Here is a 27,123-nt window from a genome sequence, read left to right on the forward strand (position 1 = left end):
GATGTGACAGTCTCCACGGGTCACAAGGACAGGCCTCTTCCTCCTCTGTCCCAGGCTGTTCCGGGGGTGGTCACAAGGAGCCAGGTAAGTGCTTTGATGTCCATAGACTCAGCACGGCCACGACGTGGTGTGGCACCTCGAGCTCCGCCCCGCCGCGAGGCCCCACCTGCCGGTACATCCGATGATGCTGTCCCTTTGGTCACGCTTGCGTGGAACTTGGATGCATGGCTTGCACTTTCCTTATCTGTCGTGAGGGCCAGTCTGGACCGTCCGACTCGGCTATGCGATTCACTTCGCCGGGCGTCCGCCCAGGTTCAGTGGTGTCCACTTCACCTTGGTGAAGGACAAAAATGCTGCTACCTTGCGTGGAGATCGCTACCCTCCTACGGAAGGGCGCGATAGAACCTGTTCCTCCAGCAGAGATGAAGAAGGGTTTTTTCAGCCCCTACTTCATCGTACCGAAAAAAGGTGGTGGGTTGCGGCCAATCTTGGACTTGTGAGTTCTGAACTAGGCTTTAGACAGACTCCCGTTCAAGATGCAAAAACGCATTCTGCCGAGCGTCCGGCATCAAGATTGGTTCGCCACGGTAGACCTGAAAGATGCATACTTCCACGTCTCGATCCTTCCTCGACACAGACCCTTCCTTCGGTTTGCATCAGAGAGTCAGGCATATCAGTACAGAGTCCTCACTTTTGGCCTGTCCCTGTCTCCTCGCGCCTTTACGAAGGTCGCAGAGGCTGCCCTTGCCCCGTTAAGGGAGGTGGGCATTCGCATTCTCAACTGTCTCGATGACTTGCTAATCCTAGCTCATTCTCGAGACATGTTGTGCGCACACAGGGACCTGGTGCTCTCACACCTCAGCCGACTAAGGCTTCAGGTCAACTGGGAAAAGAGCAAGCTCCTCTCGGTTCAGAGCATCTCTTTTCTCGGTTTGGAGTTGGACTCGACAAACGCGCCTTACGAAAGAGCGCGCCCAGTCGGTGCTGGCCTGTTTGAAGGCGTTCAAACAGAAAACAGCGGTTCCACTGAAACTTTTTCAGAGGCTCCTGGGGCATATGGCATCCTCAGCAGTGGCCACACTGCTCGGGTTGATGCATATGAGGCCGCTTCAGCACTGGCTCCAGACTCGAGTCCCGAGATGGGCATGACACCACGGAACACGTCGCGTGGTCATCACGCCGGTCTGTCACCGTCTTTTCAGCCCTTGGACCGACCTCTTGTTTCTACGGGCAGGTGTTCCTCTAGAACTGGTCTTCAGGCACGTTGTGGTCATGACAGATGCCTCCAAAGCGGGCTGGGGTGCTGTTTGCAATGGACACGCAACATGCATTGGCACATCAACTGCCTCGATTTGTTGGCAATTCTGCTCGCCCTGCGGAGGTTTCGGCCGTTGATCCAGGGCAAGCATGTGTTAGTTCAGACAGAAAACACGACAACAGTAGCATATGTCAACCGCCAAGGCGGTCTGCGTTCTCGTTGTATGTCACAACTCGCCCACCGTCTCCTCTTCCTGGAGTCAGCAGCACTTCAAGTCGCTGCAAGCCAATCACATCCCGGGCAACCTCAACACTACAGCGGATGCGCTGTCACGACAGGTTACCCTCAGGGGAGAGTGGAGACTCCACCCTCAGGTGGTCCAGCTGACTTGGAGTCGATTTGACAGGCACAGGTGCACCTGTTCGCCCCCCAAGAATCCTCCCCATTGCCCGCCCTGGTACGCCCTGACCGAGGCCCCCCTTGGCATAGACACGCTGGCACACAGCTGGTCCCTTGGCATGCGCAAATATGCGTTTCCCCCGGTGAGCCTGCTTGCACAGACCCTGTGCAAGGTCAGGGAGGACGAGGAGCAGGTCACCCTGGTAGCACCCTCTGGCCCACCCAGACGTGGTGCTCGGACCTCACGCTCCTCGTGTCAGCTCCCTCCTGGCGAATTCCCATGAGGAAGGACCCTCTTTCTCAGGGACGGGGCACCATCTGGCACCCACGCCCAGACCACCTGCGGTGGTAGACATGATCACTCAGGCTAGGGCCCCCTCTACGAGGAGCCTCTATGCCTTTAAGTGGCGTCTGTTCGCTAAGTGGTGTTCTTCCCGTCGGGAAGACCCCCAGAGATGCGCAGTCGGGTCAGTTCCTTCCTGCAGGAGAGGTTGGAAGGGAGGCTGTCCCCTTCCACCTTGAAGGTGTACGTTGCCGCCATAGCAGCACACCACGACGCAGTCGACGGTAAGTCCTTAGGGAAGCACGACCTGATCATCAGGTTCCTAAGAGGCACCAGGAGGCTGAATCCCTCCAGACCGCGCCTCATTCCCTCATCGGACCTCTCTGTAGTTCTTCAGGGTCTACAGAGAGCCCCTGTTGAGCCTTTGCAGTCAGCTGAGCTTAAGGCACTCTTCTTGAAGACTGCCCTCCTGACTGCGCTCACTTCCATCAAGAGGGTAGGTGACCTGCAAGCGTTCTCTGTCAGCGAAATGTGCCTGGAGTTCGGTCCGGGTTACTCTCATGTGATCCTGAGACCCTCACCGGGCTATGTGCCCAAGGTTCCCACCACCCCTTTAGGGACCAGGTGGTGAACCTGCAAGCGCTGCCCCAGGAGGAGGCAGACCCAGCCCTGTCGTCGCTGTGTCCGGTGCACGCTTTACACATTTATTTGGAACGCACACAGAGCTTTAGTATCTCTGAGCAGCTCTTTGTCTGCTTTGGTGCACAGCGGAAAGGAAGCGCTGTCTCCTAGCAAAGGATCGCCCACTGGCTCATTGATGCCATAACTATGGCATATGTCGCCTAGGACATGCCGCCCCCTTTAGGCTACAAGCCCATTCTACAGGGGTGTAGCAGCTCCCTGGGCCCTGGCCAGGGGTGCCTCTCTAACAGACATTTGCAGAGCAGCGGGCTGGGCAACACCCAACACCTGTGCAAGGTTCTACAACCTCCGGGTGGAACCGGTTTCATTCCAGGTAGTGGCACACAACACAAGCGGATAAGCCTGGGATAGCTGGCCGGGTGTATCGCTTGCACATAGCGCTTTCCACCTCCCTTGGAGCTGAAGACGTGCGCCATTAATTCCCAGTAGTGTTCACAAACTTTGTTCCCTGGTTGACTTCCTCCGAGCCCTGTGGCAGTCAAGTGTTCAGAGAGACTCGCTGCCGGCCCGGTACATGCGCTAACTAAGAGCCCTGTTCTGGGGTAGGTGCTCCGCATGTGGTGGTTCCCTGTAAGGCTAACCCCATGCGATTTTATCTTCCGCTAATTCGTCTCCCTGTTGGCAAACTGCGTCTTCCTTGGGCAGAGCCCCTCTGCCCCAGTCTCCATGTTTGTAGTAACTCCTCCCCCATTAGGCATGATCTACCTTGAAGACACTTCACATGGTTGGAAAGACCATGTGACGTATTTTTCCACTTAAATATCCCCCCCTCTCTTTGGGTGAGGTGTGGTCTCCGCTGTGTCTTCCCCTTGGGAGGGACACCCCCCGACTAGACCTGGCGGCCCAGTCGGATAATCCCCCTTCTTTTTTAGGGAGTGGAAAAAAAGAAGGGGAAAAGAGGCCACGGCGGGGTTAAGCCTGTCTCTATCTTTTGGGTAGTCGACTTGTCCCCAAAAAGGGCCGTTCGACACTCATGAATATGTTGGGGGAGGTTACGTGTCAACATGGTGTGCTGGCTATGAGGCACACAGTAGTCTGCCCACCACACACCGCCAGTTCATGTAACACATTTCAGCCAATTGTGGCGTTTCATAAAGGGACCCCTAGTGTCACTACATCGACACAACGTCGAGTGAGTGACAGATAGGGAACGTCATGGTTACTTGTGTAAACTCCGTTCCCTGATGGAGGGAATGAGATGTTGTGTCCCTCCTGCCACAACGCTGAACTACCCGCTGAAATGGCCGGACCTTATACCGGCTCCTCAGCATAAAACCTGAATGAGTGGTTGCATACCAGCTCCTTTTATACCCATATGTCCGGGGGAGTGGCATGCAAATACCACTTGCCAATTTTCATTGGCCTATTATCAAAGACCAGAGGTGTCTCGGGCTCCCAAGAGTGACCCCTAGTGTCACTACATCGACACAACATCTCGTTCCCTCCATCAGGGAACGGAGGTTACACAAGTAACCATGACGGTTTTTTATTAGATGAATGCAAGAATATAATACAAACAAGTGTACCTTTACACAATAAAGAGCATTAGAACAAGACAGGTATACACAGTATGTAAAAAAAAAAAAAAAGTATATTCAGAGTAAAAAGTATTTGCGATGATGGAAGATCCATTTAAAAATATTAAAATAAAGAAACATTTCCATCCCAGAGTCCGATTACAGAAATTAACTGGTTAAATCTTTGTAAACGTGGAGTTATACCCTCGTGGTTTGAGTACAATGATTGAAGCATCCACTCACGAGTTGCAACCGAATGCAATGTAAATAAAATATATAGATGAAACTGTCCCAGCGTCTACGACTGTATTATATTCATAAACAGGATATGAGCATGCTGCAATAGTGAAAACAATGACATTAAAACACTTTAACGCTGTCCCTTCGGACTTGAGTTGAGCACAATAATCCTCTGGGAGTAAGCTGAACAGTGCGCACAGCTCCTCGTGAACTGGGAAAACTTTGCACTGATAAATGCCTTGCTCAGATACTATCACACATTAAAGTGCTAGATAACTCATGGTGAAGTGCTGAGTTACTCCAAAGAAATGACTAAATGGCTGATGTTTACTGCCAAGTGCATCCAAGATGGCTTAATTTATTTAGAAAAACTGCAATCATCCATAGACAGATCGATGGACGGATGTTTGGTTACCCTACTATTTGCTGCCCGATGTGACGACACATGGACTGTGATAAAGGCCTATTCCAAACTGTGTTTTTGATCACAGGAAGGGGATGCTACTTGAAACAAACCATTCCAAACGAAAGTGAGCTACTGAATCCTTCCACAAAGGGTCCATTCACAAGGACACTAGCAAATGGTACATACAGTGGTCACTTGAAGACAGTAATTTTGCCATTTCGCATGATTAATTTTCAAAACTGAGGTAATTTATATGAGATGATACCTGAAACAATGGTAAAGATTCTTTATACATATTTTGATGTTGTTGTTTTTTATGAAGAGTCACACATGGAGAAATTTCAAGATGAAACTTATCAATTATCAATTGTCAATTTAATTAAATTAAAGGCAAAAATAGGCTGTATTTGATGCAAAAGTTGTATTTTTATCAGCTATGAATGAATTTTACAGTTATGTATCAAGGGAACATCCCATTCAAATTAAAGTGGCAGTGATGTTTGTCTTTGTGCAGTGTGTTTCAAACAGACACATATGAGACAATAATGCCCTGCTCCCTTCAAAGTACCCACTTCAAGGGCTCTTCAAGGGTATACTCACTTTCAAATGGAATTCACCCAGTATTTCACAGGCTGTGGAATATCTTTGAACACTTGGATACATCTCTTCTTTGACAAACAGTAAAAGCCACACCATGTATGTAGATTTCTCTCAGAGAAATCTACATTTTTTACCCATAGAACAGTTTTATTACTCTTTAATGAGACTATTACTTGACAATTACTCCCTCTATACAACCCAGAAGTGAACAGACGTTTATTATGATTGAATGAAATGGTAACACTTTTAGGAGAAATATTTTAAACTAACTGACATCCCCTCTGTACATAGTGCGTTTTACACTGTTGGGTCCTCTGTCGATGTGATCGGCCTCATAATTGTGCTATTATCAATCTTTTAGTAATTAGCAATGTGTAATTAGCCTTACATCTTCTGTTAAATGAAGTCGTTACATCAGCTTAGAATCCATGCAGACATAGTGGAGGGAGAAGGAAGTCAACTGTGCCATAGACATCATATCATTACCTCTTATCTAAACAGCTCTTCCAATTGTTCCTGCTGTGATAATCACTGACAGAATACTAATAAAGTGGGAGATCTGTGAAAATAATGGTTTATATGTGTGTCTTCTGTGCAGTGAACAGCACCATGCCGTCACAATCACGATACAGGATCATCATCCAGCGGGCAGCCAGTGGCGGTCAAGAGTGTCCAGACACTCTTTATGAGGAAAGAGAATGCGAGGCTCTTCTGGTTTGTCCTACTTACAGGTGAATAAAATTGGTCTGTGGTCCAGCCAGTTTTATTTCAGTTTCAAAACCTCTTTCAAATAAAATGCACACATATGTTGTGTGAGCTTACATTACAATCTACAAATATACACTGTAATAAGTTGTAACCTGCAGTTATTGCCTTAAAGGAATATTCCGAGTTCAGTACAAGACAAGCTCAGTGGCACAGTGTTGATTTCAACAACAAAAAATTTTCGACTCATCCCTCCTTTTCTTTAAAAAAAGCCATAATCTGGGTTACAGTGAGGCACTTACAATAGAAGTGAATGAGGCTAATTTTTGGAGGGTTTAAAGACAGAAATGTGAAGCTAATAATTTTATATAAGCTATTACATTAATTATTCTGTTAAAATTCATGTATTATTTTGGCTGTAATTTTACAGTCATTTTAGGGTTTTATGGTTTGTTGACATTACATCGTCATGGCATATAAGTTTACACAGAAAAAGTTATCACACTAAAATCATATTTACATGCATATTGTTTGTCTTGTGGCTATGCTTTTGAAACAGTGAGTATTTTTACGTGTATGGATTGGATTACGGATTACTCTTCCATTGTAAGTGCCTCACTGGAACCCAGATTTTTGCTTCTTTTAAAGAAGAGGAGAAAGTCAAAATTTATTTTTTGAGGTGATCAATATTATGCCACAAATGCTGTTGATCGAGCTCAAATTGTATTGAACCCGGAATATTCCTTCAAGGAACTATTTCTACCTAATCTAACTTGAGTTTTGTTTGTGTAACTCAGTGGTTCTCAAAGTGTGGGGTGCACCCCGTAAGGGAGGTATTGCAAAGTGGGTGCAGAAGACTGACCTGTCCTCTAATCTCGTTCACTTTCACACTTTGAACAAAAATAGTGAAAATACACCTAAGAACCGATGTGCGCAATTTCTTTTCTTCTGCCTTTTCTCCTGACTTGTTTAAACTTTCACCTGGCACCGCATCGCGTCCTGCGTGCGCAGCTCTTGACAGTCCAAAGCGTTGATGTCAGGTGCACTCATGTAAACAAAGTCATTCTTGCATACACGCCAGTTTCAAATGAGTGACGAGGTGAATCAACATTTAAATTTTGGTCTGTTCCTCACACAACATTGTCATATGGCTTCAGAAGAATTGAAATCGCCCTGGCTACTTTCGTAACCTCCGTTCCCTGATGGAGGGAACGAGACATTGTGTCGATGTATTGACACAAGGGGTCACTCTTGGGAGCCTGAAAAACCTCTGGTCTTTGAAAAAATGCCAATGGGAATTGCCGAGTGGTATTTGCATACCACTCCACCGAACATACGGGTATAAAAGGAGCTGGTATGCAACCACTCATTCAGGTTTTGTGCTGAGGAGCCGAGACAAGGTCCCGGCCATTTCAGCAGGTAGTCCAGCATTGTGGCAGGAGAGACACAACATCTCGTTCCCTCCATCAGGGAACGGAGGTTACCAAAGTAACCAGGACGTTCCCTATCTGTCACTCACTCAATGTTGTGTCGATGTAGTGACACTAGTGGTCCCTATACGAAACGCCACAACCAGCTGAACTGTGTTACGTGAACTGGCGGTGCGAGACGGGCAGACCACTGTGTGCCTCATAGCCAGCGCACCAGGCCGACACGTAACCTCCCCCAACGCTGTCATGAGCGTCGAACGGCCCTTCGGGCACAAGTTGACTACCCAAATGATAGGGACAGTCTAGCCCAGTCGTGGCCTCTTATCCTCTTTTTTCTTTCCCCAAAAAAAGAGTGAAATTTGTTAACCAACTGCGGTCATCCAGGGAACACACTTTGTGAACACTACTGGGTGTCAACAGCGCACGTCTTCAGCTCAGGGGAGGTGAAAGGCGCTATGCGCAAGCGATGCACCCAGCTAGCTGTCCCAGACTTACCTGCTTGTGCCTGCCATGACATGGGATGAAACCGGCTCAACCCGGAGATTGTAGAACCTCGCAAAGGTGTTGGGTGTTGCCCAGCCCACTGCTCTGCAAATGTCTGTTAGAGACGCACCACTGGTCAAGGCTCAGGAGGCCGCCACACTCCTGGTAGAATGGGCTCATAGCCCTGCAGGAGGCGGCACGTCCTGAGCATGATATGCCATTGCTATGGCGTCAATGACCCAGTGGGCGATCCTCTGCTTGGATACAGCGCTTCCTTTCCGCTGTCCACCAAAGCAGACAAAGAGCTGCTCAAAGACTCTAAAGCTCTGCGTGTGATCCAAATGGATGCATAAAGTGTGCACCGGACACAGCAACGTCACTGACAGAGAAAGCTTGCAGGTCTCCTACCCTCTTGATGGAAATGAGCGCAGTCAGGAGGGCAGTCTTTAAAGAGAGTGCCTTAAGCTCAGCTGACTCCAGGGGCTCAAAGGGGGCTCCCCGTAGACCCTGAAGAACTACAGAGAGGTCCCATGAGGGAATGAGGCGTGGTCTGGAGGGATTCAACCTCCTGGCGCCTCTCAGGAACCTGATGATCAGGTTGTGCTTCCCTAAGGACTTACCGTCCACTGTGTCGTGGTGAGCCGCTATAGCAGCTACATACACCTTCAAGGTGGAGGGGGACAGCTGCCCCTCCAACCTCTTCTGCAGGAAGGAAAGCACCGATCCGACTGTGCATCTCTGGAGGTCTTCGCATCAGGAAGAACAAAACTTAGCGAACAGACGCCACTTCAAGGCATACAGGTGCCTCGTAGAGGGAGCCCTAGCCTGAGTGATTGTGTCTACCACCGTGGATGGTAGGCCACTTAAGTCTTCCACGTCCCATCCAGGGGCCAGACATGGAGATTCCAGAGGTCTGGTCATGGTTGCCAGATGGTGCCCCATCCCTGAGAAATAAGGTCCTTCCTCAGGGGAATTCAGCCGGGGGGGCTGTTGCGAGGATCGTGAGGTCCTAGAACCACGTCTGGGTGGGCCAGTAGGGTGCTACTAGGACGACCTGCTCCTCATCCTCCCTGACCTTGCACAGGGTCTGTGCAAGTAGGCTCACTGGGGGAAACACATATTTGCATAGTCCAGGGGGCCAGCTGTGTGCCAGTGTGTCTATACTGAGAGGTACCTCGGTCAGGGTGTACCAGAGCGGGCAGTGGGAGGATTCTCAGGAAGCGAACAGGTCTACCTATGCCTGCCCGAATCTACTCCAAATCAGCTGGACCACCTGTGGGTGGAGTCTCCACTCTTCCCTGAGGGTAACCTGTTGTGACAGCACGTCCGCTGCAGTGTTGAGGTCGTCCGGGATGTGAGTGGCTCGCAGTAACTTGAGGTGCTGCTGACTCCAGAGGAGGAGATGGCGGGCAAGTTGCGACATACCACGGGAGCGTAAACCGCCTTGACGGTTGATGTATGCCACCGTTGCCGTGTTGTCTGTCCGAACTAACACATGCTTGCCCTGGATCAACGGCCAAAACCTATGCAGGGCGAGCAGAACAACAACTCAAGGCAGTTGATGTGCCAACGTAGCTGCGGGCCCGTCCAGGAGCCGGCGGCTGCGTGCCCATTGCACACAGCGCCCCAGCCCATTTTGGAGGCATCTGTCGTAACCACAACGTGCCTTGAGACCTGCTGTAGGGGAACGCCTGCCTGTAGAAATGTGAGGTCGGTCCAAGGGCTGAAGAGGCGGCGACAGACCAGCATGATGGCCACGTGATGTGTCCCGCGGTGCCATGCCCATCTCGGACTCGAGTCTGGAGCCAGTGCTGAAGCGGTCTCATATGCATCAACCCGAGCGTGTGGCCACCGCTGAGGATGCCATATGCCCCAGGAGCCTCTGAAACAGTTTCAGTGGAACCGCTGTCTTCTGTCTGAATGCCTTCAAACAGGTCAGCACCGACTGTGCGCACTCGTTCGTGAGGCGCGCCGTCATCGAGACTGAGTCCAACTCCAAGCTGAGAAAAGAGATGCTCTGAACTGGGAGGAGCTTGCTCTTTTCCAAGCTGACCCGAAGCCCTAGTCGGCTGAGGTGCGAGAGCACCAGGTCCCTGTGCGCACACAACACATCCCGAGAGTGAGCTAGGATTAGCCAGTCGTCAAGATAGTTGAGGATGCGAATGCCCACTTCCCTTAACGTGGCAAGGGCTGCCTCTGCGACCTTCGCGAAGACGCGAGGGGACAAGGACAGGCCGAAAGGGAGGACCTTGTACTGATACACCCGACCCTCGAATGCAAACCGCAGGAAGGGTCTGTGTCAAGGTAGAATCGAGACGTGGAAGTATGCGTCCTTCATGTCTACCACCGCGAACCAATCTTGATGCCAGACACTCGCTAGAATGCGTTTTTGCATCAGCATCTTGAACAGGAGTCTGTGTAAAGCCTGGTTCAGTACTCGCAGGTCCAAGATTGCCACAAACTACCGCTTTTCTTCGGTACAATGAAGTAGGGGCTGTAAAATGCCTTCTTCATCTTGGCCGGAGGGACAAGCTCTATCGCACCCTTCCGTAGGAGGGTAGCAATTTCCGCACTCAAGGTAGTGGCGTTCTCGCCCTTCACCGAGGTGAAGTGGACACCGCTGAACCTGGGCAAACCCCTTGGCCACCCCACCATCGAGGGTAGTGAGGGTGGGGGAGCTGAAAGATCGGGACCGGGCAGTAAAAGGTGCCTCCCACGACCTTGTCAGCTCCTCGTGCACTTCCAGGAAGAAAGGAACTGGGGCGGGGTGTGGCTTTGAGAAGTGCCGCGGGCCCAGGAACCAATCATCGAGCCGCGAGGGTTCAGGGGAGAGCGGAGGGTTCCACTCTCATGACCCATCCACAAATGCTGTCTCCATGTGGGTAGCGCCCAGACATGAAAGACAGCAATCATGACTGTCAGAAGGCGAGAGATAACGACCGCAACCAGGAATAATACACACAAACGCAAGGGCATCTTTAAAAAGACATTCCGTGTGTGCCGCTTTTTTAGAGAAATATACTCTTTTTTAGAATATACTCTTTTATTTCTGCCGAAGCGCCCAGGGGCATTCTCTGCAGTGCACTAGTGCAGAGGGGGAGAAGCCGCTGAAATGCACCGTCAGATCCAGCAGAGGTGAATGGACAGCTGTGGGAATTCAGCTCAGTGAGCATCGACCGTTTGGCTCCGAAGAGAAAATCTGAATGAGTGGTTGCATACCAGCTCCTTTTATACCCGTATGTTAAGGGGAGTGGTATGCAAATACCACTCGCCAATTCCCACTGGCATTTTTTCAAAGACCAGAGGTGTTTTGGGCTCCCAAGAGTGACCCCTAGTGTCACTACATCGACACAACGTCGAGTGAATGACAGAAAGGGAACTAAGGCACTAGTGTTATGCATGACTTTAATGGCGCTTTCATGTGTGCTTTCGGAGCTTGGACAGCCACAAACACGATCCTCTCTTCTGGCAGAAAGGTCAGTTTTTAATAAAGATTATTAGTATCATTAATCAGGTGCAAATTATTGTCCACAGGTCCTGACCGCTTCCGAAACAGTATGTAGACGGCGCTGTCACCTGACTCTTATAACTTTTTTCAGCGCTGCCTAGGATGCGACAATCACAGTCAATTAATATTAATGGATGAGGATTTAAAAAAAAAAAAAAAACATTTATAGAGACTGCTGAAGCTTATTTCCATTCATAGATATGAATCCTTGCAATTATCAGTGTTTTATTAAAAAATAGCTGTTCTAGAGTAAAATTGTCTCCAATGAGCTATAAAACTTTCTGGTAGTTAAATGCGGATGAATGGAGGATTCGGTTTTCTGAGTGGCCAAACACTCCCTGGAGTGAAGTGTAACTTTTCATTCAGTTTTCATTGTATTTTGAAATAAAACATTTTTTGTCAAATGAAGATGAAAGAAAATTTATTTTAATCTTTTAAAAGTATTTTTTTTTTTATTTTTATTTATTTATTTATTTTTTTTCAGTAAAAGCAAAATAATTATTTAGAGGGGGAAGTTTTTCTTGTTTCAAAGGGGGGCGTGACCCAAAAAACTGAGAACTACTGGTGTAACTTAATGTAACTTACATTAACTTAATTCAGTTCATGTTCATTCCATAATTCTTGAAACTCTCAAATAGTACAAAAAATCCCAAAATTAATCACTTTTCACTTACAATAACACATTCTGTCATTGTCTACCATCATGTGCAACATGTAATATTCAAGTGTATACAAGTACATGTTATAGAATTTCATGATCCTTTAACTTCATGCTATAAAAGCCATTGGCCACTCTAATTTCTAGATATTGGCATTTTTATCTGCCATTGAAAAATTATTCTATTGACAAACAATTTACTATGCTGAAACAAAATCCATTTATTGCAGTATAACAGTTCGGGAAAGGAGCATGCTGGAACCAGAGTAACAAACAACAAGACTTTAACACAAACGCTGAACTGAAAACATAATGACACATTGATGAACACACACACACACACACACACACACACACACACACAGAGTGGCCACGTGCGTCTCTCTGTCTCTGTCTCTCTCTCTGGTGTCCCCGGCTTCTCCTTTATCCCTCTCCCGCTGATTTAGCAACTCAGTGCCAGGCGTACATCCTCTCGGCCCAGCCACGGCCTCCTCCTCGTCACATGCAGCACTTCATTAACACTAATTTATAGAGTTTATTTAACAGTCACCATTTGTTTTGTTTTTTTATTTGGCCAAAGACGGAGTGACATACTGTAAAAAGTGGAAACTCTTACCATAATAAGCTGTTTCTACCAGATCTAACCTTTAAAAGTTTGTTCTGTTGTTGCAAACTAATGTAGTCAGATTGCTTCTGTCATGTTAAATAATATTTTTAACTTGATTAAAACCAGTTAATTTAGGTGCTACCACATGCCCATTTTTAAGTTACCTGAATTTTCTTTTTTTAGTGTGGAATGGAAGCATATTGTTACCAAAACCCCAGAAAGACAATTACTTCCATGTACCATAAATGACTGTAACTTCATCAGACTGGTTAAAACTTATCTAAATATTTTAACTGTAAGAATTCATTTATTGGTTTATGGTGGCAAGAAAAAGTATGTGAACCCATTGCAATTAGCTGGTTTTCTGCATTAATTGGTCATAAAATGTGATCACATCTTCATCAAACTCACAACTACAGACAAAGCACAATGTGTTTAAGCTAACAACACACAAACAGTTATAATCTTTCATAACTTTACTGAACAAATCTATTAAATATTCACACTACTGTGGAAAAAGTGACTTTATTGAAGATGAGATCACATTTTATGAGCAATTAATGCAGAAGACCAGCTAATTCCAAAAGGTTCACATACTTATTCTTGCCACTGTATTAAAGTGTGTTTACACTGGAAGGTTTAACATTTGTACATAATTATATTATTTTTGCCATTAACATGCCAAGTACTGTACCTGGGCTGTAAAATGCATCACTAATTTATTTACTGGCAGCAGTTCAGTGGTTTTTTCCCCCCCACGGCAAACCATCACTACACTTCTTCATCTTTCTTCCAGATGGAAGACACACAAATGGCATCCATGTACTCTGGTCCCAGATTCAGTCCAGCAGGGAATGACGGGATCGAGTCAATCGTGTGGAAAAGGATTAGAGATGAGAGGTAAGACTAATTTGCATCCCAAGCAGTTAATGATTGAATTCTGATAGTACACTACGTAGCTATGTGTTTGTCCATACACTTGTTGTTTTCTCTTTCTTTGAGCCATGCGCATCACTGTGCACATATATGATTGTGTTCTTTGCTGAGTGGTGCTTTTATTACACCCCACTGCATGGTGTATGTGAAGTGTTAAGGTATGACATATGTTCCCAGCGTGTTTTTCATTTATAATAAAAGCAGGATGTCTGTAAGATCAACACTCTTTACTGAGGTTTGTGGTATCAGGGTGGGTATAACTCAGTTGTTAAAGAATTTGACTGGTGAAGGATGTAGGTTCAAAATCCACAAGGGAAGCAAAACACTGAATCTGTAAAACTATAAGCATCAGTTAAATTAGTAATGAAGAGTTGGTTATTAGCCATGCTCTACCAACAAAGTGGTGTGTTAAAGGGGGAATTTTGAGGGCTGTTAGAATAATTTTGAAGAAATTAAAATAAAAACATTCTTATTTCGGTCCTCTGTTATTTTTTGCAAAGGACATTTGTCTCATCATCATCATTATTCCCATGTCCTTGCTGGTCATTGGGGAGGCACAATGGATGCTGTAGCTGAGACTATCCTCCTCTTGCATCTGTCAGAGGATGTTGCCAGACTGACATGGTCATTGAAGTCCATTCCTTGATGTTGTTCATCCAGGCTATTCTTGGTCTTCCACATCTTCGACTCCCTTCCAATATTCCTTGAAGTATAGTCTTTGAAAGGTTGTCATGCCAGCTTTCGTCTCTTCACAGAGGCCAGAAGTGGTTCTTGCAGGTTGACCAGAGTATTTACTGTGTTTCGCACATATTCATTAGTCTTCCGCTCAAGGTATGAGATGCAGAGTAGCTTTCTCAGGCACTTGTTCTCAAAAGCCTGGATTTTCTTTTCAGTGTCTGACAGGAGGGTCCATGTATCACAACCATAAAGCAGGATGGAGACAACAAGTGTCTTGAAGAGCTTGTGTTTGGTAGAGAAGCTGATGAATTTGCTTTTCCATACCCTGTCCAGTCTGGCCATTGCTGTTGTTGCCATGCCAATTCTAATTATAAAATTTTCCGAGTTCAAATTTTTCTGTCTTCTAATTTTTTTCAGCTGTGGAGGTGCCATCTTTAGACTTCCCAAGTACTTGAAGCTTGTCACTTCTTCTAGCTTCTGACCATTCATATGGATGTCAGCGAAACACAAGTTGCAGATGAGCCTGCCACCAATAGAGAGAGAGTTATGGTGGTTCTGCAGGGTTTCCTGGTTGATGTTTTCCAGAAACAGGTTGAAAAGGGCGGGGGATAATATACATCCTTGGCGGACGCCGACTGTATTCTTGAAGAAATCTCCCAACTGGTTGATCAGCAGGATGGCACTGCTTGCTTTCTTATACAGGGCTTGGATCAGCAGAACTAGTCTTTCCTCTGTGTTGAAGGCTCTTAGCACCTGCCACAACCCATCATGCCAGACTCTGTGGAACGCCTTTTAAAGTCAACGAAGTTATGGAAAAGTTCTCATTGGTGTTGTAGGTGCTTTTCAGTGATGACTCTGCAATTAAAGATCTGTTCTATTGTGCTCCATCTGTATCTGAAACCGGCCTGTTCTTCTGCTAGCAGTTCTTCAGCTTTGGTTTTCAGCCAGTTAAGGGTGATTTGGAGCTTGATCTTACTTGGGTGGCTAATCAAACTGATAGTGTGGTAGTTTTGGCAATTTTTCAGTTTCCTTTTCTTTGGTAATGGGATGATGTGGGACTGAGTCCACTCAAAGAGTGGCCCTCTTTGGTTTCCCATATCTTCCGACACAATTTTATTGGTCATCGCTGCACCTCCATGCTTTATGAGCTCAGCTGGAATGTTGTCTAGTCCTGGTGACTTTCCTGATTTCAAGGTGCGAATGGGCTCTCCTACCTCTTCCTTGAGCACAGATGAACTCTCGTCATATCTGGCAGGGTCCTGGATGGTTTGGACTAAGCTTACATCTGGATGGAGCTCATAGTTGTACAGTTCAGCACAGTACTCTGTCCACCTATTTAGCACAACTTCATTTTCATTTAGGAGGTTCCCACTGCTCTCTTCTATGACTGCTGAGCTGTGTTGGTGAGTTTTGATAAGTGCAGTTTTTAGGCTTTCATGCTGTCACCTTCTTTCAGACCCTTATCAATGCTGGTGCACTGGTCCGCTATCCACTCTTCTTCTGCTGATCGCATCTTTGTCTTCACATCCTTGTTTACATTGAGGTATTAACTGGCTGCTTCCGGCTAGTGTGTTTCTGTGGTTTTAACATTCTTCTTTTGTTGCACAGATCCAAGAACTTGTTGGTGACCCATGACTGGATTTTCTTGCACCTCTTCCCCAGAACCTCTTCAGCTGTTGTCTGTAGTATTTCCTTAATGTTATTGGAGCGTGTGTCTACATCACTGTCAAGGATGGTGAGGGCTGCAAACTTTCTGCCGATTTGAGCCAGGAACATTTCTGCAACTTCAAGATCTCTGAATTTTTCAAGGTCGAATCTGATGCATGAGTTCCCATTGGGGAGCTTGCTTTTCAGCTTCAATTTAACTGTTGTCATAACAAGGTTATGGTCGATATTGATGTCAGTGCCCGGGAACATTTTTGTCTTTGCCTTGTTTATGCTCGATTTAAAGCATTGGGGTGTCAGAATGAAGTCAATTTGGTTGTGTCACCCCATTTGGGGAGTGCCAGGTTGCTGTACAAGACAGTTTGTGGGGTAAAGAGTGTTAGCAAGGGTGAGTCTGTCCCTCTTTGCAAACTCCAGAAGACTGAGGCCTCTGTTTCATTTGTTTCTCCTATGCAGAACTGGCCTACTGTCCCTGCCTAGTCCTGGTATGCATCTGGGCTGATCTCCACATTCCAGTTGCCAAGTACAATAAGGATAACCTTCTTATGGGTCTTGGTGATGATACTCTCCAGTTGTTCATAGAATTCTTCTATTTCCTCATGCTCAATGTCTGATATTGGTACATAGACCTGGATGATCATGATATTATGTGGTCTGGCAGAGATTCTGATGGAGATTAGTCTGCTGGAGAAGGGGGTACAGCTGATGACACATGGTACTATTTCTTTCCTAACTAGGAAAGCAACCCCATTATGGTGTTAACTTCTTCTCTGCTGCATTTGTCTCAGGTTGTCAGGGTTTTGGGGAGAGGTAAGGACCCAAACGCAGAGTTCAAAAACCAAAAATACTTTATTAATAAAATAAACAAAATCCCACGAGTGGGAAAACATAAACTACCCTGAAGGTGACAAAGGAATCCAAACTGGGGCAGAGGGAAACAGGACCAATCAGACCGCACTGGAACAGGAAGGTGACAGAATGACTGGATCGCAGAGGAACAATACACAGGACTGAACAGAGAACATTACTAGATGAACTGGCACTCGACAGCACACAGGAGACTAAAATAGGGAGAGAAATCAAGAGTGTTAATCCAGGGCAGGTGTAAACATTGAAACAAATAGAGCCTGGGTAGCTCAGCATGTAAAGATGCTGTCTATCTCACCTGGAGTCACAAGTTCGAATCCAGGGCGTGCTGAGTGACTCCAGTCAGACTTCCTAAGCAACCAATTGGTCCAGTTGCTAGGGTGGGTAGAGTCACGTTGGGTTAACCTCCTCGTGGTTGCTATAATGTGGTTCTCGCTCTCGGTGGGGCATGTGGTGAGTTGTGCATTGAAGCCTCCACACACGCTAGATCTTCCTCGGTAACGTGCTCAACAAGCCACGTGATAAGAGGCACGGATTGACGGTCTCAGATGCAGAGGCAACAGAGATTTGTCCTCCGCCATCCGGATTGAGGCGAGTCACTATGCTACCACAAGGACCTAGAGCGCATTGGGAATTGGGCATGCCAAATTGGGGAGAAAAGGGGAGAAAAAAATGAAACATAACAAGCAAACAAGGAGGTGGGGTGTGACGTCAGACCGAGAAGCAATAACAAACATTAACAGAAACAATAACAAAGCCACGTGCTCTCACAAGCAGGAAAAACATCCGATTGGCATGAGCGCACATCACCCAGACATTAAGGTGATATACACTCATGCCAGTTGACAAACAAGTAGACAGCTCGCAACAAAGATCACAAAGACAGACACAAGAGTGCACGGCCGGGAATAAAACAGGGACCGCACGCTCACACAAAGACAGACATGGGCGGATAATGCCACGGCCTGTCAGACCAAAACCCAGACTGACAGAGAGACAGGGTCATGACACAGGTTGTCTATTTTTGCTCAGAAATGTTAAACAAAACCGATTCAAGGTTTATAAGTCATTAATTAACATGATTACATTATGTAATTGTTAACCGATCTTAAGTTCATGTTCATTCAAAGAGTCTGTGTTTGTATTTTGTATTTAATTGTCATTAATGTAAATGTGCCTGATTTGGTTAAAATGGCTAATTTTCACCTGCCAACCCTGGCCAGGTTGATGTTAAGAGAAATTACACAAGAGAAATTAATATTAAGATAAACTGCACTAAAGCTAAATTTAATCTTTGCACACTATTCATAATATTAAAAACAATCACCATAAAAAATAGTTAGTTAGAAATGTCATGAATTTTTTGCTGATAAACTCACATCTTCCTATTTGAATATGCTCATTAAACAATATATAAAGTTTGTTAATTACTTATTGAAGTTATTATAGAGTTTTGCTGTAAAAGTGAATGATAACTCAAGATTGGAAGCCCTTGAAAATAATCTGACTGATAACTTTCAAATTTCTATATAAGGTTAGTTCCGCATTCCACATATAACAGAAACTCTGGATTTGTTGAGATCAAATTAAACATAAATGATGGTATCCAAAAGTGATTACTTTTGGATGCAATGTAGTGTGACATTTTCCTGACCTTCCCTAATTTATCAGCATATCTTATTGTTACCATGAAAGAAAGATGACCTTTTTGTAGAAAGTCAAAGGTCAGTATTATTCTAGATATTGAGTGCATTCATTAAAATTAATGAGGGCATTCATTAGAAATAATAAGTCTGTGTAAATGCTATCTTGCATGAGAAGACTCAGATATTCACTAGTAAGAAGCCACTTCAGTGAGAGTGCCCCCACAGCAAGGTTAGAAAACAGACAGCATGAAGATGGACTGCAGCAACGACTTGCCTGTGTGCTTCAATTTCATGGCTTATTTAAACCAGCGCTTGACATAGTGTTGATCTCCTCTTGGATCTCTTCTGCAGGAGAGCATACTGTAAATGCAAGTAAACAATAAATCTCAGCTAGTTTACAAATGCTGCTCACCGATTAGTTTCTGCTTTTTACTCCACAACAACTGACAGCAAGTACCGCAACTGCAGTAAGCTCTTGTTTTTACCTTATTCTAGTAATTAAAAATTACGCAGGTTGTTTATGTACCCGGATGATTTATCGTTGTATCTTATGCAAGCACCCCAGCTGGTGTAATTTGATTATGCTCAGTGTTCTCAGGTGGAGTGGTGGCTTGAGACAGGCACACAAATGCTCTCCGCCACATTGATGCAAATGAGCCAGCGGCAGAATCCGGCTGTGTTTCAGAACACTTGCTCTATCAGCATCCTAAAAAAAAAAAGGTAGATGGCAATTCAGTAAATGACACTAAATGAACCAGAAAGACAGAGACCTTTGCAAAACGAATGGAACATAATTTCTACGATCTGCACATACATTGTGATACCTCAGACAGACTTGCAACAGAAAAAGCGACCAGAAGTCATTCATTTTCTATGAGAGTTGGCGATGTAAGGTGACGTGAGTGACAGCGATCTTTAGTGATGTGACAAAGTTCAAATAAATGAGCAAGTTCAATGATGCAGCAATTACCAGTGGGAGTGAAGACTGTGGAGCTCACATGATCCGCCTCCTGATACAGTTGGATACTGTCTGTTAGTACGTTTACATGCACGGTTATAATAGAGCTACAGCAGGGTTTTGTGTAGTCAAGCAATAGTGTTCATTTGTATGTACAGGGGTGTAGCACCAAATTTTGGATCCTGGGCACAGAAGTATTTTAGGGCCTCCTGACCAATTTGGGTTTGTGGTGGGGATAATATCTAGCATAAACATATTAGATGGAAATTTAACAGTGCTAATTCATTACTTTGAATTAAATTAATTAAATATTATTTGAAACAGGCAATCAGGGACTAAAAATGTTTCAAGGAACGAAAACAGAAAACGAACTAAATTTTAGCAGAACGTAACCAAAAACTGGAACAAAGTGATTTTCAGTTGTTCCGGAGTGAAAACATAATTTTTAAATGCTGGAAACTGGTTATAACCGGTTAATTTTGTTCCAATAATTTTTTCATGAAACTAAAGGCCAAAGGGTTTATCACAGTTAACTTTTTGGAACTACACCACTACATGTTGCCTGAAAAAATTTAACATGTGCTTTGAACATGAAGGAAACTGCTGCATCACACATTTTTTTTTTTTTTTTTTTTTGCCTAATTGCCAATTGTGGATGTCGCATTCTGTGAATGAAGACCTTTTAACAATTATGTGTAATTACTACATTTACATACACGGCTAATTCAGATACAAGGAAAACATTATTAGATGTAAAAAGTACATTTCTCTGTTGTTTCCAAGTCTTCACAGAATTATTGTTATTGATATGATGCATTAATACAGATTTTATGCTGCCGGGTTTTGACTCAGAAGGCAGCAGATCTTTAAAATTTTACTTAACTGTTAACAAACTGTATGCTTGTTACAATTTCTATTGTGATAAATCACTATTTGTTTATTTATTTTTTTATTTTAGGCAAGTGGCTTATTTTGAGCTTGTTTTTCCAGACCAGATTGCTTGCTTCTCTTGTGAGATCTGGCAATGAGGCAACTGGTATTTCACCCACCCCTTTGCACAGAGTACCTCATTTAAAAAATAACGTTATTAACCGTTCTTTTATTTTGTTCCAACCGGTAACCATTTGGAAAGGAGGCTACGGAACTTTTGAACCGGAATGAAAAAATACAGTTTTTACTCAAAACGAACCAAAATGAAAAACATTTCTTTTTTAGCCCCTGCAGGAAATACATTATAAAAAAAAAAAAAAAAAAAAACATTATTTTTTTAAAAAGACTACTAATAAAATAAATTATACATGAATAAATGTATGAGTTTTTTTTTTTTTTTTTGGCAAAGTCACCATAACATTTCTGAAATCAGAAGAGTTTTCAGTCTATCCTGAGACATTTCTGCTCTCAGGTAGTTTTAAAAAGTCTTAACTTGTTAACTGATATTTACACAGGGTCCAAAATGAACTTAAAATAGGGCTGGGTAATGTTACAGATTTCCAGATTCTATTTGATTCTGATTCATATGCTCTCAATTTGATTCTAATATTAATTTTTTTCTATATGGACTCATATAGGTATATTTTGGTTTAGGGTTGTGCCGGTAGACGATGATCTTGGGGATCAACGATGCCTTTGACCATGTCAAGATGATATTTGGCTCATTTTCCCTTTAATGTATTAAATTATTATTATTATTATTATTAGGCTATTATTATTATCAAATTAATATTACAAATAATTTGCCCATAGACACAAAGACACGCGCTTGAAGAAACACACTTTTTATATTATTATGAACAGATGACGGAAAAGCCGTCTATGCGCATGTATGAAACGCTGTTTGTATGGAGGCATGCAGTCTCGTGGAACATGCATGTAAAAGGTTCTCACTCTTTGTTTCTGTCTTCTGAATTATTTATTTATTTATTTTTCTCAAGAACAGTATTGTCTATGAGTGCTGAAAATGACCTCAGACATCTCAGCTCTGGAGGTGTTTTGAGTTCAGTTTCAAAGTTCAGTTATTTCCACAGAGCAGTTCATTGTGACCACAACTCTGCAACCTATACATCTGTGATTAAAACATAAAATAATATTAAAACACGTTCACCTCGAACCATGATTTATATTTCAGTGATTATTATCATCATTATAATTATTTTTTTTACATTTATAATTGTTTTTATGTTTTCATTTATGTAAGTAATTTTCCACCTACATGTTTAGACAGATACTTGCCTGACGGTAAATGGAAAGGTGGTTACTTATATATCTCCCCAAGAATATATATATATATATATATATATTATATATATATATATACACACACACACTGCCGTTCAAAAGATTGGGGTCACTTGACTGAAATGTTTCTCATGATCTTAAAAATCTTTTGATCTGAAGGCATGTGCTTAAATGTTTGAAATGAGTTTTGTAGACAAAAATATAATTGTGCCAACATATTTAATTTATTTCATTACAAAACTAACATTTTATAAAAAATAAAAACATTTTTTTGAAATGGATGACTTGGACCGAATAATAAAGAAAAGCAGCTAATAAGTGCCCAGTATTGATGGGAACTCCTTCAATACTTTTTAAAAAGCATCCCAGGGTGATACCTCAAGAAGTTGGTTGAGAAAATGTCAAGAGTACATGTCTGCAAATTCTAGGCAAAGGGTGACTACTTTGAAGATGCTAAAATATAACACAGTTTTGAATTATTTTGGATTTTGTTTAGTAACAACATAATTCCCATAGTTCCATTTATGTAATTCCATAGTTTTGATGACTTTACTATTATCCTTAAATGTGAAAAATAATAATAATAAAGATTGAGTAAGTGACCCTAAACTTTTGACCGGTAGTGTATATATAATTTTTTTGATCACTTCGTTATTTTAATTGCGTTTTCGTTTCGTTTGGAGTGCAATTTGAATTTAGAAATGTATTTTATTTAAGTTTTTTGTTTTTTAAAGTAAATTAAATCGTGAAGGAGGGAACAAAATGAATTTATTCACACACATGATGTATTTCCCCGGACAACGAAATACCCGACCAGTAGAGAATGCACAGATGAAGTAGGTTCTTTGCCAAAGAGATGTTGCCCTTCACAACTGTTGTAAAACCATCTTTCAAAAAGTTGAACAAAACACACATTTTAATAGCACTTATTATTTTTCCAGTTTCATTTGAATTTTTTGTTAAAATAAATAAAAAATAAAGTTCAAAGTTTTAAATCAAGGTGTCTTGCTTTATTGTGTAGGCTCAACCCTAACCCTGCTTAATGAAAATTACCCCATAGTACCACCTAGCGTCCAACTAATACCGGTGTTCGTCGGTTTGAACACTCCCCCAATATGCAATCATATCGGGTATTGGCAATCTCACAGGCTGACGATAGGACGATCTGACTATGGAGAAGATCGCCCAACCCTATTTTGGTTACAATGTCCATATAACTTAAATATAAAAGAAATCTTTCTCAACTCATACTGTTAATTATGAAGGGACCTTCTAACCTTCTAGGTACAATTTGAAAATATTAATAAATTTTTTTTATTTTTTTTTTGTCAGTTTTTTATCATATTGGTTGCATTTTATCTTTTGAAAAATTGTCACATTTATTATATTCCATCAATACATTTCTTGAAACTGCATTTATTATTTTACATATACTGTATATTTGTTACATGTGTATTTTTTACATGCATAAATTGTTCTATTTAAAATGATTTACCTTTATACTCAGAACAAATGCTAAATCGGTACTGTCTCTTTAAATAGACAACGGCATCTGAGCGCAATGACGTGATTTTGTTCGTCACATATTCTTTTGGTGGCTTAATGTGAGGAAGCTTTCATATGTATCTCATGGATTTAAAAAAAAAAACTAAAAAAAACAAAAAACATTTAGGCATCATAGATAAACATCTAATGGTAAATTTTTCACTGAGGTAAAATATGTTTATACAGTAGATGTATAAGTAGCGGTAGAAGTGTTAAGTTTGGACCATGTTTACTTGAATATAAATAAATAAATAAATATATATATATATATATATATATATATATTCACTTAAGTAGCTACATTGACACGTTTCTTCAGTAAAAAAAAAAAAGAAACTTCATAAATTGTCTGAAACCTCTTGCTTTTTTTCTGCTCCTTTTTCTTTTGAATGCCTGATTTTGGATTCATTTCTGTAGTAAATACATTAACAGACTAAGCAAATGACATTATGATGTATGCTCAGTTTGGATTGCACGCTGGCTGATGGACCAGGTCACTTTCGCTTTTGTTGAGGGGTGGTGGGGACCGCTAACATGGGAGGAGACAAGGCAGATTATAGGGGAACTCCCCATTTTTACAGGTCTTGCGACATTTTATTTAAACCAATAGCATGTTATTATTATATACAGTATATATAACAAATGGTAATATAATGGAATATCAATGAAGCCTTTCTGTGGGCCCCCCTACAGTGAGGGCCCCTGTTACTCAGGTCAGTCATTACCTGTGGTCCGATGCCCCTGTGTATCTACAAGCATACGTTGCACAATGCGTAATCGACAGTGTTGGGTAAGTTACTTAAAAATAGTAATTCATTACAAATTACTTATTTCCTCTAAAAATTGTAATCAGATTACTTTACTAATTACTTATTTGGAAAAGTAATCACATTACTTTTAAATTACTTTCTAAAACACTTTTCCGCTCAACAAATTTAAAATATTGTCTTTATTTCTTGTTCATTGTTACATACAAGTCATACACAATCAGCACCTCACATTTCTCCTTCACAATGAATCGATAATGTACTTAAAAATAATTAAATTAATTGAAAGTCAGCAAATGTAATCTTACTACAAGAATTTTAAATGTAATGCATAACACTAGCACCAATCGCACATACGATTTCTGTCAGACTAAAGCGGTTACATGACATTTTACTGAAATTTTACTTTTAAAGTGTGTATTAAATGTATACACACTTTAAAATCAAACTTACTGATGGTGTAAGATCGCCTGCTAGTAACCAGCAGTATACTGTGACTTTGTGACCTCCAGCGATTCAAGCGCTGTCAGTGTTAACGTCCCTAAACAGCAGATCTATGCAGAAAACAGGTAACAAGATGCAACAAAACTAGAATGCTCCCATTACAGTCATTGGAGTTGCCTGTGCTGTAAGCACACAACTAGAAATCTGTATTGTCTGATTGTTTGCATTTTGCTTTATAGCACATGAATGTCTGGAGCACTTTTCACTCTCGCTCTGGTATGCCATATTTTCGTTAATGAAAATTTGCATCACACATTGTTTTTGAATAGTTTTAAGGGGTAATTTGATGCTACGTCATGTCTTTACTCCTTGTACTTTTATTTTGTGATCTTATTATGTATGTTGTGAATATAGCACCTCAATTTGCATTATTATGGGGTGGCTATGGGAGCACTTTCCACAGTACCTCTTGGTATTGTGCTGAGCTCCAGTAATCATTTAATTGGTCTTTGATTCCCACACTACAAAACATTAATATTAGGAGCACATGAAAGGGTTACTGTAATGAACAGAAGAATCTTAGTGGTTTGTGAACTCGGCCTTTGTAGTTAATGAGTTCTGAGAAGTTTGCTGGCAAGTCTGACAAGGGCCAGAAAGTTCTCTCCCGTGTCCTTTTGAGTAGTCAACAAATACTGTCGCCTTTGTAAGTGGCTGCATTATTAAGATGATCCCTGTCATGAGACAAGATGAGAATACAATTTTAACAATGTTAAGAGAGGGGAAATAATTGTGCTAAAGATGGGCAGCTTGCCACTCCATTCAGAATGTCACTAATGTCAACCTTTCTGTCTCTGAGGCACTGTGGGGAAAAGGAACGAATGTGCAAAGAAAAGGTAGTAGAGACAGTAGAAAGGAGAAAAAGATTTACAAACTGGGAGGCATATGAAATAGTAAAGATGAAAAAAATAGGTATCTCATCTCAAACCTCCAGTTTCACATTTAAAAAACTGAAGGACAATTGGCTAAAATCAAATAAATATTCAACAATACTAAACTGTGTAGTTTAAGGCATTATATATTATATAATATTCAGGAATACTAGCAATTTTTATTCAATGACTGTATCTGATTTCCAAGTGTTGCTAGCTTCATGTCTCTCGTATCACACTGCAGTCTCTTTCTGCTCATTATAAAATCATTTAAACTCAAACCACAATTTAATGTCTATTTATTTATTTAATCAGTAAGTAGCCATATAATAAGTCCTGATCAACCTGTTGGGGTTTATTTTTAGATAATGACCAGCTGACTGTACAGTACATGATCCCTTACATGCTACAGAATTAACAAAAACACAGCAAATAAATGCCTTTGCTAATCATAATCTGAATGTGCCATTTTCACAACACAAAAGCAAACAATGATGATATTTTTAGAACACCATCCTACATGTATATTCTCTCTCCACCCACATTGTTCTGAAGTGGATAGAGCAAACGATTCGGTCAGAGAGCAAAATTTGAATTTCAAATGGGAATCAATAAGATGTGTAAAGGCTTGTTTGTACATCCATGCCTCTTCAAAGACATCAAATGGTTCTTCTGTGAGATAACAGCATGACATTGCTCAAGGGAAGGTTACGTCCATGCAGACTGAAGTCAGAAGCGATGCAGGCTCTCAAATTGGCACCTGAACATTCTTTTTTTTTATTTTTTTATTTTTATTTTTTTAAATCAGACAATCCCTTGTGTTCTTTTCAAAGCCTGTCATACACATCTGGGAGGGTTATAATTATTTGAATAATTTTTATTTGAATAAAAATAGCTGATTTGAGATGAAAGCGCAGGATTTAATCTACACACACATAAAGTGCAAATGTAATAGTAAACATTTCCAAATGGGACAAAATAAAATGTAACCTGGCAAAGAAATAACTGGTGTATGTATTTAGTCTTCCTGTTATTTATTTTGATTCTTTTTCTTTTCTTAAATCATTATTTATTTATTTTTATTTTTTTAAGTTAGCTGTTAAAAATTAAAAGTAAAGCAAAATCTCTTCATCTGCTTTGTGTTGTTTATTGTTTGGATTAAATCAATTTTTCTTACTGTGGCAGTACAAGTCATGGGATCAGATGGTGAAAACATGGTACTCAAAGGTACTTCATGAATATCACGATGTTACCTTAGTATTTGTCCAAAACAACATGATAACACCATGGTCCATGTCCAAGAAAGCATGGTATTACTATGGTACCATGTCATGGAGTTTTTATTTGTTTTTAGATTAGCTAGTTAAAATGAAATGAGTGGAACAGTTTCTTTGTGAGTCTCTCAGTCTTAGTTATTATTAATTTGTAGTTTTTGTACTTTCTTATACATCCCAAAATGTATAGGCTTGCATATTCACAATAACACTACCACCATTCGCCTGGCTGATTATAGCCCTCTAGCCATAGACTGACATATAGGTCTTCTTGCTTGGAAATGGGAACAAATTTAATTAGAAGAGGGAAAAATGAGCAAAAAAAAAATAAAAAAAAAAATAAAAAACGGTGGAATTTGAACAGTGTGCCTTAGTTGTACCAT

General features: G+C 42.1%; 1 protein-coding gene across 2 annotated transcripts in view; it reads left to right on the forward strand.

The window, feature by feature from the left end:
- Positions 1-27,123, forward strand: part of LOC127447176 (histamine N-methyltransferase) — a 380,204-nt gene that overhangs the window by 275,067 nt on the left and 78,014 nt on the right. For both annotated transcript variants that reach the window (XM_051708810.1, XM_051708811.1), the window contains exons 12-13: positions 6,004-6,136; positions 13,593-13,696. In XM_051708810.1, coding sequence (XP_051564770.1) covers positions 6,004-6,136; positions 13,593-13,696 — 237 coding nt within the window. The remainder of the gene's footprint in view (positions 1-6,003; positions 6,137-13,592; positions 13,697-27,123) is intronic.

The sequence above is a fragment of the Myxocyprinus asiaticus genome, chromosome 10 (assembly GCF_019703515.2).
Source record: "Myxocyprinus asiaticus isolate MX2 ecotype Aquarium Trade chromosome 10, UBuf_Myxa_2, whole genome shotgun sequence".
NCBI lineage: Eukaryota > Metazoa > Chordata > Actinopteri > Cypriniformes > Catostomidae > Myxocyprinus > Myxocyprinus asiaticus.